Consider the following 20046-nt stretch of genomic DNA (forward strand, 5'->3'; position numbering starts at 1 on the left):
CCTCGCGCATTGGGCAGGCTTGCGGTAGATGGTTCCCTGTTTGGTTGCCGGTTGCGCACTGACACTGCTCTGAATTAATTTGTGTACTCTTTATTATTTACATTGATTTGACCTGTGTCTTTGATGAAAGGGTCAGACTCTTCACAGTGCAGGCAGAAGACTTGAATTCAGTTTCTTAGTGGAGACGGTTCTTATTTCCCACATCTCTCTCTCTCTCTCCCTCCCTTCTGGCACTGTGACATCATAAGTGGTCAGCCATGCCGACTGCACGTGAAAACTCGGTACTCCCTGGGGGGTCCTTAAAAGGTGCTGAACATGGGTCTCTGAAATGTCCCAGCAGATGTGTTTTGGCACGATAGTCTGCAAGACATTTCAGGAATACGTAGTCCATAGTCTCATCTTCCTTCCTTCAGGCTTAACAGGATGGGTCTGGGTTGAGCTATTTTTCACCCAACTACCATTGCAGCCTGACTTTTTTGGGGTATATTGAAATGTTAATCACAAAAAGACTCTGAATGCTATCATAATTTTTAAAATGCAGCAAGAGTAAGAAAGAATGTTCTCACTTAAAAAAAGAATACTGCATCTAATTTATCCGAATAGTTTTTATTTATCAATATTTTGAAATAGCCGGGTCTGGGTGTTAAGTAATTTTTTTTTGTGCCCTGTTTTTAATAAAATCATCTATCACAATGCAGGGGGGATTGACTTAGTCCACTACATCTCAAAAAAGTATCGCACATCAATTCACCAAATTTTTTAAAGAAACGAAACAAGTGTTTCAGCTGTGGGTTCAATGCTTCCAATAGCTAGTAACCGAAGAACACAGGAGATATCGATCACTAAAGAGATTCCTGTAAATACACGGGGTTAGGCCACCGGGCCAGCGGAGCGTCCCATAAATACACGGGAATAGACCCACCATGGGTTAAGCGCATAGAGATTGCTGTCAAGGGGAAATTTGTGCTATACAAATGCTATCCAGTATTATTATCATTATTATTATTGTTATTATTATTATTATTATTATTATTATTATTATTATTATTATTATTATTATTTTTATTGTCTGCAGAAGTAGAAAAAGATCGAGTAGTTGCCAGCCCAAAAGAGACAGAGCAAATTCCCTCCCCTGTCCCATCCAGCGCCCACAACATGTCCATCTCTGCCGCTAGCCCCTGCTCCATCCAGATAGACGGCCCGTCCTTGCCCAGCACTCCGTCCCAGTTCCTCCTTCACGTGGAAGGGCACCCATGCTGGCCCCCTGGCCGCAGAGACGCCCCCAGTAGTGTGTCGGAGGATGTTCTCTCCATCGCCGTGACGACATCTTCAAACACCTCCTTTGCACATTTACACCCCGCTCAGGGTCAGTTTCAGCAGACAGTCCCGTTGACTGTTCATCAGGCTGACCCCACTCAGAATTTGAGACAGAATGATTTCCTTCTGTACGACGGGCAACAAAATTTGGAGATTCTGCAACATCACGGAGGTCAGTCGTCTCAAACTGGTTTTGTCAATGACAGTGTCAGCTCCGAGCATTCCCAGCTGTTACCAGACGATCTTGCCAATCTGGGCAGGCTGGTGGGGTCCCCGCCTGAGCTGATGTCTCCAATGTCCAATGTGAGGCAAGTTTCTGGTTCCATGGGGATACACTCTGACCCCGTCGTAGTTGAGACTCAGCGTGGCAGGTACGTTGACAGACAAGGTAGAGTCGAGGTGAGCCAGGGTGTGTTTCCACAGACGGTGTCTACTCCAGGGATGTATCTGACCTCACAGGCTGCGCCCCGGCTTACAACTGCCCCAGTCGCTGTTTCACAATATGTGTACTTGCCCGACTCACGGTTTCACCTTAGCACTACCAGTACTACGACTACTGCTGCTGCTGCTGCTTGTGGTCACAGCACGTCGGGCCCTGTCCATGGACATGTCTGGAATCAAGGTGAAAGTCACAGTGCACAGCCAGGGTCAAGGCACCCACAGCTGGTGTTGCAGCAAAGGCCGCCCACTGAAGAATCTGGAGACTCACGTGGCTTGTATGCTGTCAGATCTGGCCAGAACGTGGTGATTCACCAGCGCCCAGCCACGGGGAGTGCCTGGCAGCATGGTGCCCAGGGCGCGGGCTCCTCCAGCCGCGACTCCCGCGACTTGCTTCAACAAATGTACGACAGCATTCCATCATCTGCCTCCAAAGTACGATCTGGGGCTGATTTGTCCATGGAACAGATGTACCGCGTCCCTTTTCCGTGTCCATCGGACATGCTTCCTGCACCAGGTTCCAGCAGGTCATCGACTGTGAAGCCTGCCGGCAGAGTGGCACCCATCAACGTTCCCGTCCAGCCGAAGCAAGACCGTACTGCCAGATGGGTTGATAGTAATCTCTATCACCAGCCGGATCTGGATGAAGGGATCTCTGACCCGTCTGATCACAGCCTGTTGGACTCACCCCTTGAAATGACTGGGATTTTTGGTCAAAAGTTACTGGTCATACAGGATCGGTCTGACCCCAAGCCTTCAACAACAAGCAAGCAAAGACCTCCCAGAGTTGCGGCCAACTCTTCCAGCAGGAGAAATGCGGAAGGAGAAAGTAGAAAAGCTGCAACTACCTCATCCACCACCTCTTCTTCCAAGAAAAACAGCCCAGCAACTACAAATTCTTCACAGGCTTATAAGAAATCTTCTAATGCGAATGTTAAATTGCCTCAAGCAAATCTTAAATCTTCTCAAAGCGTGCACGGAGTGGATGCTGGTTCTGCTGTCGGCCCCTCGGCAGCTCTTCCTTTTTGTAGTGGCGGGGCTTCCTCCAGCTACTCCTCTCAAGTAGACCAAGTGCGGAGAAATGTCTGTCCGGAGGACAAAATAAAAACAAATATGTTTCCTGTCCTGCAGCAAACATCTGCGTCTGCTTCTCTCACTGAAGAACAACGCATTGCTGACATCAAACGTGCCCTTGAACAGCCGCTGTCTGCTAACAGCAGTGAACACCAAATGTTGTCCATCAAGCCTGAGGAAACAGAGTTCTTCTCAATCAATTCGGAGGAGCTTGTCAATCTTTTGGCCTTTCCCTCAATCCCTGGAGCAGGAACAATTGAGGAGAGCGCTAGTGGGGTCGTCCAGGTCAACAGGGACAGTTTCCCTTTTGATATCTACATCACACCTTCCATGAAAGCCAGTTTGGAGGGAAAGCAGCAAATGAAACAGGAGACGAGTCTCGAGAAATATTTAAGGCCTCACCTTGCTCCTGCTAATAAGTGTCTTGAACCACTAGGAGCCCACACCCTAGCAGAGAGAAAGATTAGCACAGCCTCAAATTCTTCAAGTCAAGAGGAAGACAGGCAGAAAGCCGTGAAAAGGAAGCAAGCACAATCATCAGAAATGATGACTTCTAGTTCAGACAGGCAGAGTAAAACTGTCCCTCTGTCCTCTTCTGCACAAACTCCTAATGCGACTGGGTTCAGAACTTCGGGGCCGACACTGAACTCACAGGTCCAGAGACAACTACGCTATCACTTAGCATTGAACTCCTTGTCTACCCAGCCGTCCGGGAGAGAGGAAGTGACCCCGCCTGAAGCAGCACCATCTGGTCCGCTGCAAGTTCAGGGTACAGGTTTGCTCCCGCAGAGTCAGTTGGTGGCATCTCCTGACCACCATGTGACACACAAAGCTTCTACCTCGTCTGGTTACCCCGTGACCAGCCAAAGCCTGGTGGAGAAAGCAAAGAATCCTAAGAATGAGGAAGTGGCTGGGAGCTCTGTCGCGGCGCCCTTTTGCCATTATAGGATGGGAGATGGGCCGGAGGCATCACCGCAGTTCTCTGAAGCAACTGTGCTGGGGCAGGATGCCAAGGGACGTTTCATAGTGCAGGCTCCGCGAGCCAGTCTTCCACCGTCTCAGTTCCAGTACTTCCTACCACAACACAGCCGGCCACACCAGTCCCAGCCGGACTATTTGCTATCTCAATACACCCAGCCAAAATTCTCCCAACAAGCGCAGCCAAGACCCACCCAAATACAGCACACCCAGCCACAACATGCCCAGTCAGAACCCACCCACCCACAGTTCACCTCCCAGTCACAGTTCACCCAACCCCAACTGCAGTCCTGTCAATGGCAACACATCTATCCTGGCACACAGCAGCTAGATTTGGCTCCAGCCCTTGACCACTACTCCCAAACTGGCCCAACAGTGGCTGTGGTCCAGTCCACACACCCCGCTGGTGGCTGGAGGCCACATCGCCAGAGCTCTAGCAGTACCACAAACACATCCACAGCAACGGCATCAGACGACAATAACTTTAAAGTTCCCTCCGTCAAACCACGACCTTACCCGACTACCTCTTCAGGCGCTCAGAGTGGGAAGTTCATGGGAGACAGGTTCCCATCTACTCAAAGTCACATGAGCATAGGGGGGACCAGCGATGTGTCCATGCGCTCCGGCGACAGTCTCCCCCACTTGGAGCCAGCACCACAGAGCAGCAGACACCACAGCATGGGCCAGGAGCCCTCCCTGACCACATCAGACATGTCCATATCTGTGGAGGAGACCGCCAACCCCCCACCAGACAGCTACACACAACAGCCTGGTAACGTGAATTATGTGGTTTGTTCTGCCGATGGGATGCTATTTGTGGGGCAAAGTCACTATCAGACTGCAGGCAACAACATGAAGTATGTTCCCCTAGAGACACAGGATTCTCCCAGCGATCTCATCCACCGTCTGCACCCACAGCAGGTGCAGTATCAAACACACATATCGCAACAAATGCAGGACCAGACAGGGTCACAAGTACAGTTACCATCCTCAGAGCAGTCATACCCGCAGTTCCCTGTACAAACAGAGCTGCGAACTCAGTTACCTTCACAAACGCAGGTACCAGTACCTTCACAGAGGCGGTCTCGACAACAATCACCTTTACCCAGGTCTCAACAGCGTTCACAATTGTCTAAATCGCAAGTGCAAAAGCGGTTGGAGGTAGAGAGGTGGTTATTACAACAGGATCCAGTGCCGCAGGGAGCACAGTTCTCATCTCAAGCTTTTCCTCATGACAGCCACATGGCCGCTGGTGGAGCGGACACCCCGAACATAATGATGAACTACGCCGCTGCCTCTCAACACTCACCCTCCAATGTCAGTGCAGCTGCACACAACCGTGGTTCAAATCTTGTCTTCTGCCATGCCTCACCCAGTGGCGTGTCTACTGTCCCTCAAACAGCCCAAGGGTACCACATGGCCAGAGAGCTCCCCTCTCAAGTGAATGCCGTTCCCACATTTCTACCACCCACAAAATCCGCTCAAAGGGTGCAGAGTGGAAATCCTCCATATCTAGGTCTGTCCTCGCCAGGTCAACATCCTTCGAGAGCACTTACCCTACATCAGCAACACCCTGGTAACCATAGCAACCAGCCATCTTTGCCCTGTCCTGCCACACAGAGCCTTGCACCTGTGGAACTACTGAGGCTCGAAGCGCCCGTTTGGCCTAATGACCAAGGGTCGTCCACATTGCCAGATTTTCTCCCAGATCAGAATCGCGCCTCTTCGCCATCTGACCTCGAACTGGAGCAGTTCATGCTGGCTGATTCTTTCCCACCCTTGGACTTGAAGGACGATCCACAGAGCCTGTTTCTCCAAGAGAGGGGCAGCTCAAGTACTCCCAGTATTTCTAACCAGAAATCAAAAGGGAAAAATCCCTCCCCGCCCAAAGATTCAAAGAATGGCATCGCCTCAAACTCCACATCGTCTGAAGTGCGAAAAGCTGTTGGTGCAAAGAGTAGTTGCGAGGAAAGAGACATGTCGCTAGGCTCCGGTTCAGAGAAAGGTCACTCCAGAGGCGCGGGGGACCTGAGTGTTGAGAAGATCTCCCTGGAGAGCAGCAGTGTTGAGATCCCCAGTTTTGAGAAGGACGACGATGGAGAGACGTGAGTTGAAAACCAGGCTGGGTTTTGTCGGGTTTTGGGGTGCTTTTTGTTTGTTTTTTATTTTTTTATTTTTTTATTTATTTTGGAGAGGCAGGAGGGATGATTTTTGTAAGGGTTTAATTCCCTTTCGAAGAACATCTATAGCTTGTTCACTTTCGTCTGACTGCAGTTAAAACAAGATAAAATATAATCTCTCTGTTTAAAGTAAGGTTCCGACATATTTTTTTTTATGTAAGCCTACAGTAGGGGGTCCAAAAAAAAAAAATGGAGAGGATTTACAGCTTACACCTACAACATTTAAAAGTTGACATATTTTCCTTAACACCACACTCGAAAGTACGCCTAAGAAACACGATTCAAGAGACGGGTGAGTAATTTTCTAGACTTAAGCGAAGCATGTAGAGACGTCCAGACAGCTGGGGGATGAAATCTACAAGCTTACACTGAAATATGGGAGCAAGGTGGTGTCCCTGTCTCAAAATGAATAATTTGTAGGCAAGGTCACCGTAAGTCATTTATTTTAGTGATCCTGTGTATGCGTCCAAACAGCGGTTTTTAATATAAGTAAGGCCCGAAGAGAAAAACTTTTTTGTTGGTGGATCCAGATTTTAAAACAAAATATTTCTGCTTGGTCGCTGGCCTTCAGAAGTTCCATTCAAAGTTTCGTGAGCCTAAATAAATAGATAAATGAGCTAGACATTTTTAAACGTGGACGGACAAAAGTGAACGAGCCATACAGCGTCTGTCATGTAGTGGTTAGGCTGGAGCACAAAGGACGCAAGTTCCATTCTCATATGAGGAAAATAATGCCTCACACATCTCTACCTTTCAACTTGGATGTGTCTGACACTGTCCACCTTCTGAATATTGTAGATTGTACTGATTGGGGGGAGGGGGGCTCTTGTGGTCTAGATGTTAAGGTGTTCGCCTCTCATTCAATAGGTAGCGTGTTCGAATTCGGATATAATTTTCTCCTTTCACGTCCTTTCCTGCTCTCTAGCAATATTCTGTCGCCTGCTTTCATCTCCACTTTCTGCCCCCCCTCACCTCTCCTCCTTTACCCCCTCCTCTGTCTCCTGACTCTTTCTGCAGCCTTTCTTTCTACTGCTTCTTCTTGACCTTGCTAATTTTTGCCTACGGCTTCTCAAGTTGTCTCCAGTTACTACGTTAAAATTTTATAAATGTACGTGGTAGGTCGGCGGGTGTTCTGATGTCGTTGGCTCCTTCTTTCCTTATCTCTCCTCCTTCTATTCTTTGTATGTTACTCTCCAGTAACAAGGCTATTCTTCGGCACCTATATGACCTGATTGTGCAGCAAGTGCCGAAAAGCTCTTATGAAAACTAAACTAACCTTGATGCTGGGGCTGTGTGTGTATGGGTGGTTGTAGGGCACCACTGGTAGATCCTACTTCTTTTCTTTCTCTGTTTTGTTTCTATCTGTTTTTTCTTGCTTTTACTATGTGCTAGTGTGCTATGTGTGCAGTTGGAATGCACCTCTGGTAGACCCTGCTTTTGTTCTTTCCCTTTTTTGTTTCTGTCTGTCTTGCCTTGCTTTTTCTTTTCGCTAAATTGCCATTATTGTGTCAACGTGCTTCTCTTTCCATGACCCCCCCCCCCCCCCCCAATACTGACTGAAGTGTCTTTAGACCATTCCCAAAGGGGGGATATTAACATGTTCTCATGCACAATAGAATTGTAAATGGGCTGATTTATCAATGTCCTGCTCATACTGTGCCGGAACAGCATAGGGGGAACTGCTGCTTTTTCTTTCCTCATCCTTACTACCGTCATTTTCCCTCTACTTCTTTTGTATGTTTGTCACTCTCTTGTGAACTGCTATTTTTCCGGGGTGCCTTTATAGTCGAATCCGACTTTGTGCTGTTGAGGCTGGAGAGGTGAGCAGAGTAAGTTTGATTCCGCGTTTGGACTTTTCTGTTGACATCCTCCCCTTGGCGCTCATATGACCTGATACAGTTCCGAGCGCCGTAAAACCTTCCTAAAACTAAAGTTTCTTTCCCTGTTTTGTTTCTGTCCTGTCTTGCTTTTTCTTTTCTCTAAATGGGCACTATTGTGTCGGCAAGCTTCTCTTTCCATGAGCAAACAAATAAGCTGTGTCCTGTGTGTGTCCCCAGGTACGTGCACTGGCTGTGTGACATGCCGCAGCTACAAAGGGTCAAGGTCGCCTCCCTGCCTGGCTTCCACGACGCCCTCGACACCCTAAGCAACAACCAGGAGGTCCGTTCTTTCTCTTCCGTACAGCAATGATAAATTACTCTTTGTTGGTCCCCACAGGGAAATTTGGGATACCAAAGCAAACATACATTTGTGAGCTGTGCAGACAAAATGAGTTATTTCTCGCCTTTTAGCCTTATGGAAATTGATATATCAACTTTATAGGTGGAGTTTGTACAATTTGCAAGTATGAAATAATAAAAGACAAGATAGACTTGAAGAAAATGGCTATGGGTGGTTGGCGGGTGCTCTAGTGTGGTTTGCTCCTTCTTTCCTATCAAACATTTATCGTCCTTTTCTCACCTCCTTCTATTTTTGTATTTGTTACTCTCTTGTAACTCCTCTAATCGTTGGCACTTATATGACCTCATTGTGTTGCAAGTGCCGTAAAACTCAAACTAAAACAAAAAGAAAATGGCTTCAACTGAAAATCTCTAAAGCGGGTCCCAGTGTCGATATCTCCATTCTTGTTTTGCGAGAAATCCCTCATTTTGTCAACACATCTCACTTTTTATATACATACTTGCAAATAACATTTGAAACAATTAAGAAGTTGGACACCCCCCCCCCCCCCCCCTTCTCAACACCAACTAGGATTTCTTACCAAATAAAAAGCGCCAGCCAGCTGTTCAGGTGTACTAGACCAAAATTTTTAAAAAATAATTTTATTGCAGTTTCTTATAATCTCTGGTATCAGTTGCTTATGTAGTGGCGTTGGTGGCCTAGTGGTTAGGCTGCCAGACTTGTAATCGTGAGGTTGCAGGTTCGGGGGTTTGATCCGTGAGCCCAACGTTATGCCACAGGGAAAGGCTCTTTACTCGAATTTTCCTCACTTAACCCTGGTGGAATGGGTACCCGGTCATAGACAGCAAAAGATGTTATCAGTATGTTAGTGATTTAGCACCTATAAATAGTCGCTTACACTGTGTGCTTCCCAGTTAGTTAAGGTTGTTTTAGAATGCTCTCCGGTCTGCTGGGGCAATAGTATAGATTGTGAAGCGCATAGAGCTTGCAGTTGAGTGGGGATTTGGGCTATTCAAATGCTATTTATTAATATTATATAGGCCCTACTTATGAAATATTTTGTTGAAATTCAAATTCTAAATGTTAATAAAAGCCAGAAAAGATAGATTACATAGTAACAATATCCAAAAGAACTGAAACAGGTTTTTTTCTCTTCCCTGATGAATTTTGTTTTCTGAGTTTAGTGAACAGCTTGCTGAGGATAATATGTGGCATGACGCGGTGGAATCAGGTGCTCGTTAATTTTTGGGCATGTGGAATTATTGGTATCATCTTTAACCATGCTCATTTGTCTTGCCTTCTAGGGAAAAAATACCCATTTATCTTGAATAGAAGTCGAGATATCCGTATTTGACCGAGGTGACTGTTGTCTCGTTTCAGGGGTTTAATTAGTGAGAAAATGGCCGCCAAAGCTTGGTTCTTTCCTTTGCTTGAGAGCCTGTGGTAACTGAAAACTTACATTTTTTGTGCTTTTAATCAACGTTTTTCAGTAAAATTCACACAGAAAGGTGTTCTTGAATAGACATAAAAGATGTTGAGCCCCCCAAAAAAATTAGATAAAACTTGCCAAACATGCAGAAAAATGCCTATTTCTTCAATTTCATTATTTTGACGAGCGCCTGATTTCACCACACTGCCTCACATATTATGTAGTTTTTTAAAGTGTGTGTGTGTCATTGTGGTAAAATCAGGCACTTGTCAAAATAATGGAATCGAAAGAACCAATATGTTTCCTACAGTTGGACAATTTTCATTACGTTTTTTGGGGGGTTTTTTGGCTCAACGCCTTTTATGTCCATTTAAAAATAATACATATTTCTGTGTGGATTTTACTGACAAACGTTGGTCAAAGGCCCAAAAAATGTAAATTGACAGTTTCCAAGGACACTCAAGCTTTAGATGTCATCAAAACTTTGGCTGTCACTTTCTTGCTAATTTTACCTCTGACACCCAGCAACCCCCACCTTCTTCAATTGCAAATATCTTGACTTCCATTGAGAATAGATAGGTATTTTTTTCATCCTCAAAAGCAAGAAAAATGAGCAAGCTTTTAAATTATACCAATAACACCAATTGCCCAAAAATTGATGAGAGCCTGATTCCATGAAGTTATGACACATTTGATATCAACTTTTATCTAACAATGATGAAAGTTTCAATAAATTAGAATTACATAAACGGCCCCAATAAGTATACGATAGCTAATGTTATGTATATGATAGCTAATGTTACCTTACAATGATAAATGTTTCAATAAATTTGAATCACATGAAAACGTCTTTTACAAATATATTATGATTTCTAATGTTGTCTTCTATTGATGAAAGTTTTAGTTATACGAATTACATAAAAAGATCAGTAAAGTATAAAGTACCGGTATTTGAGAAATATCAGTGAGTAAAAGCTGCAATTATATGAATTACATTATAGGATCAAGAAACTACTTTTTCAGTTAGTGAAAGCTGCAGTTATATAAATTACGTTAAAGGATCAAGAAATTATTATGATATCTTATATTTCAGTTAGTGAAAGCTGCATGCAGTTATGTGAATTACCAATATGTTGAAGGGGACATGATGTCGGTTGTCTCACGTACAATCCTGTTTTGGCAGACGGCGTTATTTGTGGCGGTGAGGAGAGGAAATCTGGAGGTGGTCAAATTGCTGTTGTCCCACGGTGCTGACCCAAACATTTTGTGTTCCAGTCCAGGCTCAAATGCTGTGAGTTGGCAAGGGGGATTTGACTATAACAATCATGTTTTTCTCAAGGGAACTTGACTATGACTATGAAAATCATGTTTTTCTCAAGGGAATTAGTAGTAATAATAATAATAATAATAATAAAGTACATTTTATTGATCCCCAAGGGGAAATTTGGGTCAGAATGGCAAACATACATTACATTAATAAATTATTATAAATACAAACATAAATACATATATAAATAAATACTTAAATACCGGGTGTCTAAAAAAAAAGCACCCCTTTAAAGGGCAATAACTGGGTCATCTTTGGACCAATTTCAACTAAACTTTGAACAAACGGAATTCAACCACAAGGACATGAAATCTGTAAATATGAAGAAAATCAATCTGAGTATTAACAAAATATGAAGTTTTTACTGTTTCAACCAACATTGAGTGAAACACAAAACTGTGCAACTTCATAAAAATCAACCATATTGTTCTATTTCAAATGATCACTATTTGTGCAGTGACAAACAAATTTATGGCGCTCATATGACCTTATGCAGGTGCGAGCACCGTAAAACTTCTACTAAAACATATAAACGAACAAATTTATACATAATTAATGTTACAAGACAATCCCATGGAGGTGATGGCTCTTTCAATCTCAGGGTATTGGCCATATCTCCCACTAAAAGCTTCAGTATTCCACTGCGAATTTTGAATGGCCCTGTGGTGTGTTTCTGGGTTGATTTTTTGGATTTCATGTTCATCGATTGTTTGTTGGTTGTTTCCTTAGACTCTGACAATTAAAAAAACCCAAAGGTAATAATTGAAAGGGCTCAAGTTATGGAGAATATGGTAACCATTCATTTGTAAACTTTCAGTTTAAAAGGCGTTCCCTAAACCTTTCTTACAACTACATGAGGGCCACTCTTGATGTGTGAGATGTGGACCCATCTTATTTGAACCAGGCCTCTACTGCAATATACCACCTCCCCAAGATTCCACAAAACTTTCTCAGCACAGTAAGATGTCCATCTGATGTGACTGTCATGGTTTTACCGTCACTGTTCTGAAACCAGAACGCGCTGATCGCTCGCGTCTCTGTAGCTGAACGCTTTAAGGAAGTAAAATTTTGCGTTTTACCCAATTTTGGTTTAAATTTTTTTAACTTGATATCCCTAAAAATCTTTTCAAACTCGATGTCCTCATGGTTGAATTTTGTTTGTTGGAAGTTTTATTGAAACTGGTGCAGAGATACCCAATTATTGCCCTTTTAGTGCCTTTTTAGACACCCTGTACATTCTTGATTATACACATATAAATTAAATACAAATATTACAGCAATACGGAACATTTCACAAACATGCCATTGCCATTGCTTGTGTCACGACTGTGCCGTGCTTGTTTTGTTTTTTTTAGATATGACATGACAATCATGTTTTTTTCAAGGAGGAGCATGATTAAGACATTGACGAATCTTGTTTCTCGCTAGGAGAACTGGACTCTTTGACAATGACAATCTTGTTTCTGTCTAAGGAGATTGATGAAAGCAGGACAATGACAATCTAATTCATCTCACAGAGAGAAATGTTTCCTGGTCATTTACAATGACAGAGGTGTTACAAAGCTCATGTGCACTCACACGTACAACTAAGGAGAAAGAACATAGTTATTTCTTCCAGAAGTTCAGTAAAATTTTATTTTGTGGAACTTTCTTGGCAAAATTACAAGTATGCTCTGTGGAGCAGAAAACGGAATGCATCGATATTAGCAATGATCATATATTTTACAGAAAGGCATAACAGTGATGAAATAATAGAAAAATCACCATGCATGAATATTACAGGTATGTGTGTCGAGAAATGCACCACTTACGCATATATTTGTGTGATAGGGGCAGTGGAGGTGGAAAAGAAAAGGAGGTTGGGGTGTATCGGAGGAGCCAAAACAAAACGATCTTTACTCTGACTAGTCTGTGGTTGTGTGAACTCACTCCCCAGAGCCTGCGCAGTGAGACAGTCCGGCAGTTGCCAGTGCCGCAAAATACTTACCAAAGAAATCTTTACTCAGATTGATGTGCCCATGTGCCCCCCCCCCCCCCCCCCCCCCCCCCAGGGCAGTGCTACTGACTGAAGTTGTCTTTAGGCCATTTCCAAAAGGGGGGATATTAAAATGTTCTTATGCTCTGTAGAATTGTAAATGGGCTGATTTATCAATGTCATGCTCATACTGTGCCTGAACAACATAGGGGGAACTCCTGCTTTTTCTTTTCTCATCCTTACTATCGTCATTTTCCTCTACTTCTTTTTTATAATTTTATGTTTGTTGTGTCACTTTCTTGTGGTGAACTGCTATTTCCGGGGTGCCTTGATAGTCGCAGCAGACTTTGTGCTGTTGAGGCTAGAGAGGTGAGCAGAGTAAACCTGATTCCCCATTTGGACTTCTCTGTTGACATCCACTCCTTTGCGCTCAGACGGCCTTATACTGTCGCGAGCGCAGTAAAACCTTACTAAAACTAAAAAGACTGATATGTGGCTGTGTGCGCTCACTCCCCAGAACCTGCGCAGCGAGACGGTCAGGCAGACGGTTCTCCACGAGGCAGCAGAGACGGGCCACGCGGACATCCTGAAGGAGTTGTTGCTCAAGGATGGAGTGTACCTCGACGCCCCGCGGCCCGGATCTGGTAAGGACTCATTGGGAAATTTTTGCTTGTTTGTATTTGTAGTTTTTTTTGGGTGGGGTTTTTTTATTGCATGTTTGTGGTTAGATTAGTTTGGGGATTTTTTTAGTTTGCTGTTGGTTTGTTTTTATGGGGGTGGGGGGAAGTTTGTTTGTTTGTTGTTGATTTTTTAAATATGGGTTTATTTTTTTGTTTGTTGTTGGTTTGTTTTTATGTGGATTTTTTGGGGGGATTGTTGTTTTGTTTGTTTATTTGTTTATTTGGTTGCTGTTGGGTTGGGGCTTTTTTTCTCTCTCTCTCTCTCTCTCTTCTGGCGCTGTGGCTTCATAAACGGTCAGCGATGCCGACAGCACACAGCAACTCAACACTCGCCCGGGGGTCCTTAAAAAGTGCTGAAAGTGGTTTACTGAAATGTCCCAGCAGACGGGTTCTAGCACGATAGCTGGCGGGACATCTCAGGAACACATGGTTCATAGTTCTGTCCTCCTCCTTGCAGGCTCGACAGGACGGATCCGAGTTGTCCGCTGGCGCAATTTTGTGGAGATATGATCTCAGCTTGGGTGATTTTCCACCAGTTCTCATTGGGGCTTTTTTTTTTTAGGGGGGGGGGGGGGGGGGGGCTGTTGTCCCTTTGTATCTATGTAGGGTTTTTCTCTGGTTCTTGGTTTGGTTTTAAGTGGGATTTTTTTGTTTGTTTTATATGGAGTTGGTTTTTTTCTTTGAAAGAACTTAAAGCCAAAAGCCCATTTCAGAATGCAAAATCATATTGTTATGTACATAATCGTTAGTTCAGTTTCTGTCGTTTGGACTTGTTGTTGTTATCGATCCAGTGTCATTTGGACTTACTGTAAGGTTTTCAAAATTTGCAAGCTAAATTAGTTTTCTAGCTCACTTGATGATGATTAAATTCTGGAATTATATCTACTGTCAGATAGAGTCAGAGATCCTCAGGTAAAGATTTTTATATTTGAATTTTCATATTCTGGGCATTCCAGATGGACACTGAGGGTTTTGAACCAGGATTGTCTGTCTTATTGTCAGGCTTGATTTAATAATAAATGCTAATAAACACACTGACTATTTTTTCCCAAAGGACTTTTCTTAAAGGATTTATTTCTCAACAAAGGAATTTTTATGGGAGTTGACACTAATGACTGTTGTATCTCTCAAACTGAGAACCAGGCAGGGATACTGTTTTTTTGCTTTGTTTTGTGGGGGGGGGGGTTGTGTTTGTTGTTTTTTTCAGGGGGGGGGGGCTCTGTTATTTTCTCTGAAAGCTAAGGCAAAGGACATCAGAATCTTTGTCAGGAAATAGAATATCGACAAAATCTAGACTTTTAACACTTTCCCTACCACGAGCCACATTTTGCGGCTCGCGGACTTGGCCTCGATGTACCGAGAGCCGCAAAATACGGCTCGAGTGGCTCGCTATCAATTCCAATCCAGAAATGAAAAGATACAAATTTCTCGGCCGATCCACGTTTTCAAAATAATAGAATAAACTTCCTGTTACCAGACACAAAAGAAAATATTGCACTGACTGACGATTTTTCGTCCTTTCAGCGCTTTTTATGTCCCCTTCGAAACATAAATATGAGAATAAAAGCGCTCCCCTGACTTCAGTATATGTCTCATACTTTCACTTCTATATTAGGTACACTTACATAACTTTCAGCATTTCTTCGCATTACTTGAGGCAACCTACCTGGGAAGTTAAAATGATGCTGTTGCACTTTGTTAGTTATGACCTTTCAAAGCTGGAAAATTGTTGATTTCATATGACACCTTCGATATTGCATAATCACTTTTAGAAACCCCAAACTAATATAATTGGAATAAATCTTCAATATTGTATCGCCATCTAATAGATTATTTTTTAACGTTCAGTTTGATGGGCCATATGATATGGTTTGTGTGTGTTTAGTTGTGGATGTTTTGACATTTTCCTGTGGTGGGGTAAGGGCATAAAAATAGGTCAGGGGAAAGCCCTGGGCCAGTGGGGGATTTTGGCCTGGTAGGAAAAGAGTCAAGTCATTTTCTTTAAGCAAAAAGAAATATTTAAATTTAAGAAGGGCAGTTTTTGTTCTCAGCATTTGTTTTCTGTTGAACCCCATTGTAGTTGTGTGGTTTTTTTGTTTGCCAATGCGACCTTGTAAGTTTTCAGTTACGTTTACAAACACCCAGTAGCGTCCCGTGACCAGGATCCGGGCCATGTGTGTCCTTCAACTCCCTCACAAATCTCTCTTCTCCTCCTTCTCCTTAGGCTTCACTCCCTTGATGACAGCTCTCCACGTTCACGCACAGCAGAACCGGGACAAGATCATCTGGATGTTGATTCATAACAGATGCTCTCTCACTGCTAAGGTAATAGTCATGATATTAATAATAATGATAATAATAATATTAATATTAATAATAATTATTATTATTTAATGCGGTAATTGTCATCATTAGCCAATAACAATAATAATAATAAGGTAATAGTCATAATAATAATAACTTTAAAAGAATAAATAATAATAATGATAATATTAATAATAATAATAAGATAATAGTCATGATAGTAATGGTAATAGTCATAATAGTAATAATGATAGGGAAAAGCGAAAGGGGGGGGGGGCGGGGGTGTTCTGTGAAAAGTTGACATGGGGGGGAAGGGGAGTGTCCTTACAAAGTTGACGTCATCCATGTTGATCTAAAAGGTTGGGGGGAAAAAAGAAAATAAAGGAAGAAAAAATATTATTGGCTACATTTTCTTGGCCTAAAATTAACGCTATTGATTATTTTGATTGGTTAAAGTTGTTAATAAATAACTTGACAGTTCAGGTATTTCTTTGTTGTATTCTTTAATAAACAAATAGTTTTTATTTTTAAAATTTAAAATAAAGATCAAAGGTGTAAATATAACATTCATTTTGTACAGGTCATATCTAAATGTACGTGTACATTTTGGTTGATGTTAACTAGGGGGGAGGGCGTGGGGGGTCCTGGGAAAGATGACAGAAGATGACAAGGGGGGAGGGAGGGGTCATTTTTGGCCAAATTTTAGCTGACGTGATTTGTGAACTCCTCACGCCCCCAAAATTGATGAGTGCCTGATTCCACCACGTCTTGACACATGTGTTAAAAAAATATGTTTAAAAAATGTGTTTTAAAAAATAGGTTTAAAAATGTGTTCCTCCCGTACAGGACAACCTGCAGGGTATGACGCCCCTTATGTTTGCCATCAAGACCCGCGACGTGCACCTGGTGGAGGAGATGCTGAAGGCGGTGGGGGCGGCCAACGCCCGCGGGCTAGTGACCCACCGCGCCAGAGCGGGACAGACCTGTCTGCACTTTGTGGCACAACTCCGCACCGAGTCGGCCATGAAGCAAAACCTCATGAGAATGATCATTCACGCCGGAGGTGGGCTTCTCATGGTTGTTGTTGCTGTTGGTGTTGCTGCTATTTTTGTTATTGTAGCAGTTGTTGTTAATGCTCATATTGTTGTCGGTTGTTGTTGTTGATCACATTGTTTTTGTTGTTGTTCTTGTTGTTGTTATTTTCATTGTTTTCTTGTTGCTTGTGTTATGTTGTTGTTGTTGTTGCTACTCATATTATTGTTATTGAAGCTGTTGTTCATATTGTTGGTTGTAAGTACTGAGCAGATCGAACTTTGTAATTCTAGGGTAGCAATTTGGCATCCATTGTTTTAAAAAATTATTTTAGCAAGAGTTCTACGGCATTTGCAGCACCATAAATATAAGTGCCAGAGATTTGGAGGTCTGATAAGGGAGTTACAAACACAAAAAAAGGAGGAGAGATAAGGACAATAGAAGTTTGACAGAAAAGAAGTAGCAAACCACGTCAGAGCTCCCGCCAACCGCCCACATCCATTTGTTTGTTGTCTGGAACTCTGATGTGTTAGACAAATACACAGAGATGAGGATGCAGATTGTTCCTGTCATGTCGTTGTTGTTGTTGTCTTTGTTGTTGTTGTTGTTGCTGTTCTTGTTGTTGTTGTTGTTGCTGTTCTTGTTGTTGTTGTTGTTGCTGTCTTTGTTGTTGTTGTTGTTGCTGTTCTTGTTGTTGCAAATTTTTTCTACTTCTTTGTCATTGTTGTTTCATGTATTATTGTGTTCTGGTCCTGATGGGTGGTTGGTGGGTGTTGTCGTGCTTTTCGTTTTCAACTCCTCTTCTTTACCATTGTCTTAACATGTTTTTGGGGACAACAGATAGAATCAGGTAAATGTAAAGTACTCTCTAGTGACACTCTAATGGTGGAAGAATTCAACTGTGTGCTTTCGGTACAAAAGTTTTGAATTTAACCTATGTCCTTCCCCTGAGTAAACTTTTTTTTAAAAACAATTTTTACTCAATAAATCATTTCTTACTTAGTAGCTTCATCTCCAGTACAATATTTTGTAAATGACTATATATCTTTAAAATTTAGGTATTTTTCTTAACCTACTAATCGCATTGTATTTATTGTACTAAATATTTGTTCACCTCATTCAAAATGATTTACGTGCATGCATCTGTGATGAGAGGGGGGGGTGTGTGTGTGTATGTGTTTGTATGTGTGTTTGTGTGATTTCTTCATTCGTACGAGCAAATTTTTTCTTTACTTTGTAATGTGTGTCCCATCTGCTCTAAGTGTGTGTTTGTATGTTTGTATGTATGTGTGTGTCATATCTTCATTCACACGAGCAAATTTTTATTCACTATATAACGTGTGTCCTTCCTCTGTCCATCACAGGAGATCCATCTGCACAAAACGACGAAGGAGAGACGGCAAAAGACTGGTCCAAAGCAGATGTAAGTTTCCCCTCTGTCTTCTTATCACGATTTAACTCTGGAGTTGAGAATCTTCCTTTTCTACTTTGCATTCCCCTGTTAGTTCTCATCTGATTTATACAAACATGAGGAAATAAATTACTTGATAGATCTATTGAATTACAGTGTTATCTTTGTAAGAAAGTATCGTCCAAATGTCGCGTCAGTTACAGTGGGATAACCCTCCTGACAAAATGTGGCCGTTGTAGCGCAAGCTTGAGGTAAACAATGGTTCAGTAATGCGATTGTTCCACTTCTGAAAGTATGATTTTTATGGAGGTCTTTCTTATAGCAAAAAGCGTTTTCTTTTTACTGATGTCTGTTATGTTAAAGTTTACTTATGTCTTTTTTTTAAATGTCTCCTTCAGATGACGAAAGTTTTACAAGATCTGGCGGGGTGACAGGTGCCATGCGGAGGTGATGGACTCCATGTGATGTCATCACCATGCCTGGAGAAGCGAACCTCCTAGTATGAGTCATGAGGCAATTACTGTCAGACTTGTCATAATATGTAGGATGTAGGTCACTCTGTCAATTGACAAAAACCACCAGAAGAAACTGAAGAGAAACCTCGCTAACACAATTGAAATTTTTCCAATATGACCACTCATTGTCAAGGAGAAATTTGGTTATCATAGACAGGTGGACATCTTGAACTGTGTTATTATAATATAGAGAAAATGCAAGCAGAGAAGTGGTCATTTGGACAGGTGATTGTCATGGACAGGTGACTGTTGGAGCAGGTTTGACTGCAGTCAGACTTATGAAATGATGGATGAATCTGGTTGAGATAAGCTGAAAGTCTCGTCATGTAGGTCATCAGACTTTAAAATTTGTTCCTATCATTTCTGCAGGGTTTTGAGATGATGACTTGAAAAAAATGTGGGTGTAGGGAGGGGGGGCTTCCATATAAAGAATGGATTTGATTCATGCATTTTAACTCCCACATTTTGAGACATCAGCTGGAAACCACTTTGGTTGGAAACGTTGATGAACAGTGCAGTTTATGTCATATTTTGTCGAGATGAAGAAAGTGACTTGGGCAAACACTTTGTGACAATACTTCTAGTTTACACGAAGTTTCGTTTTATTTTATATATGTATATATATATATATATATATATATATCGAGGTTAATGAGATAAATTTGAGAGAGAATTCTGACTTTCTCAGAATTCAAGTCTGTAAGTCTAAGATACAGGGTGATCCCCAAAAAAATTTGACAACTTGTTTTCTAAATATCTCGCACAAAATGTGTACCGGAATGTTGAAATTTGGAACAGATATATTCCATTCAAAAAGAATTTGTTTTACGTAAAATTCACAAAGAAGAAACTTATTTTTGAAAACGGAGGTTTATAAAAACCACCTATAAATGCAAATTGCACCAATTTAAAAGATCTTGTAAGGAATGTCATATCATAATTGGTTTGTTTTTTCCTCTCCTTTCATTTTAAAAATCTAGTCTTTCCATCCCTGTAACCTTTAAACAGTATTTTTTTTCTCCTACAGAACCAATGGTCTATTGTCCTCCTTTGGACTCGACACCTTTTAACGCGTCATTCGTAATGTTCAGTGGTGGCCAAACACAAGGATCCACTCACCCATGAGTACTCAAAGCCACATACAATGTGGTCAGGTTTCCCAAATAAACAGCATTTGTGAAGTTAATATAACCTGAAAGGGTGGG

The 20046-nt window shown here is 42.3% G+C and overlaps 1 protein-coding gene across 4 annotated transcripts in view; it reads left to right on the top strand.

Moving 5' to 3' along the window:
* LOC101848541 overlaps nucleotides 1–19031 on the top strand; it is a 72844-nt gene extending 53813 nt beyond the window's left edge. For all 4 annotated transcript variants that reach the window (XM_005106791.3, XM_005106792.3, XM_005106793.3 and 1 more), the window contains exons 5-12: nucleotides 1076–5912; nucleotides 8045–8147; nucleotides 10781–10888; nucleotides 13417–13543; nucleotides 15804–15904; nucleotides 16730–16946; nucleotides 18280–18338; nucleotides 18725–19031. In XM_005106791.3, coding sequence (XP_005106848.1) covers nucleotides 1076–5912; nucleotides 8045–8147; nucleotides 10781–10888; nucleotides 13417–13543; nucleotides 15804–15904; nucleotides 16730–16946; nucleotides 18280–18338; nucleotides 18725–18757 — 5585 coding nt within the window. In that variant the 3' untranslated portion in view covers nucleotides 18758–19031. The remainder of the gene's footprint in view (nucleotides 1–1075; nucleotides 5913–8044; nucleotides 8148–10780; nucleotides 10889–13416; nucleotides 13544–15803; nucleotides 15905–16729; nucleotides 16947–18279; nucleotides 18339–18724) is intronic.
* Nucleotides 19032–20046: the final 1015 nt, after the last annotated feature.

This window comes from Aplysia californica, unplaced genomic scaffold (genome assembly GCF_000002075.1).
Source record: "Aplysia californica isolate F4 #8 unplaced genomic scaffold, AplCal3.0 scaffold00556, whole genome shotgun sequence".
NCBI lineage: Eukaryota > Metazoa > Mollusca > Gastropoda > Aplysiida > Aplysiidae > Aplysia > Aplysia californica.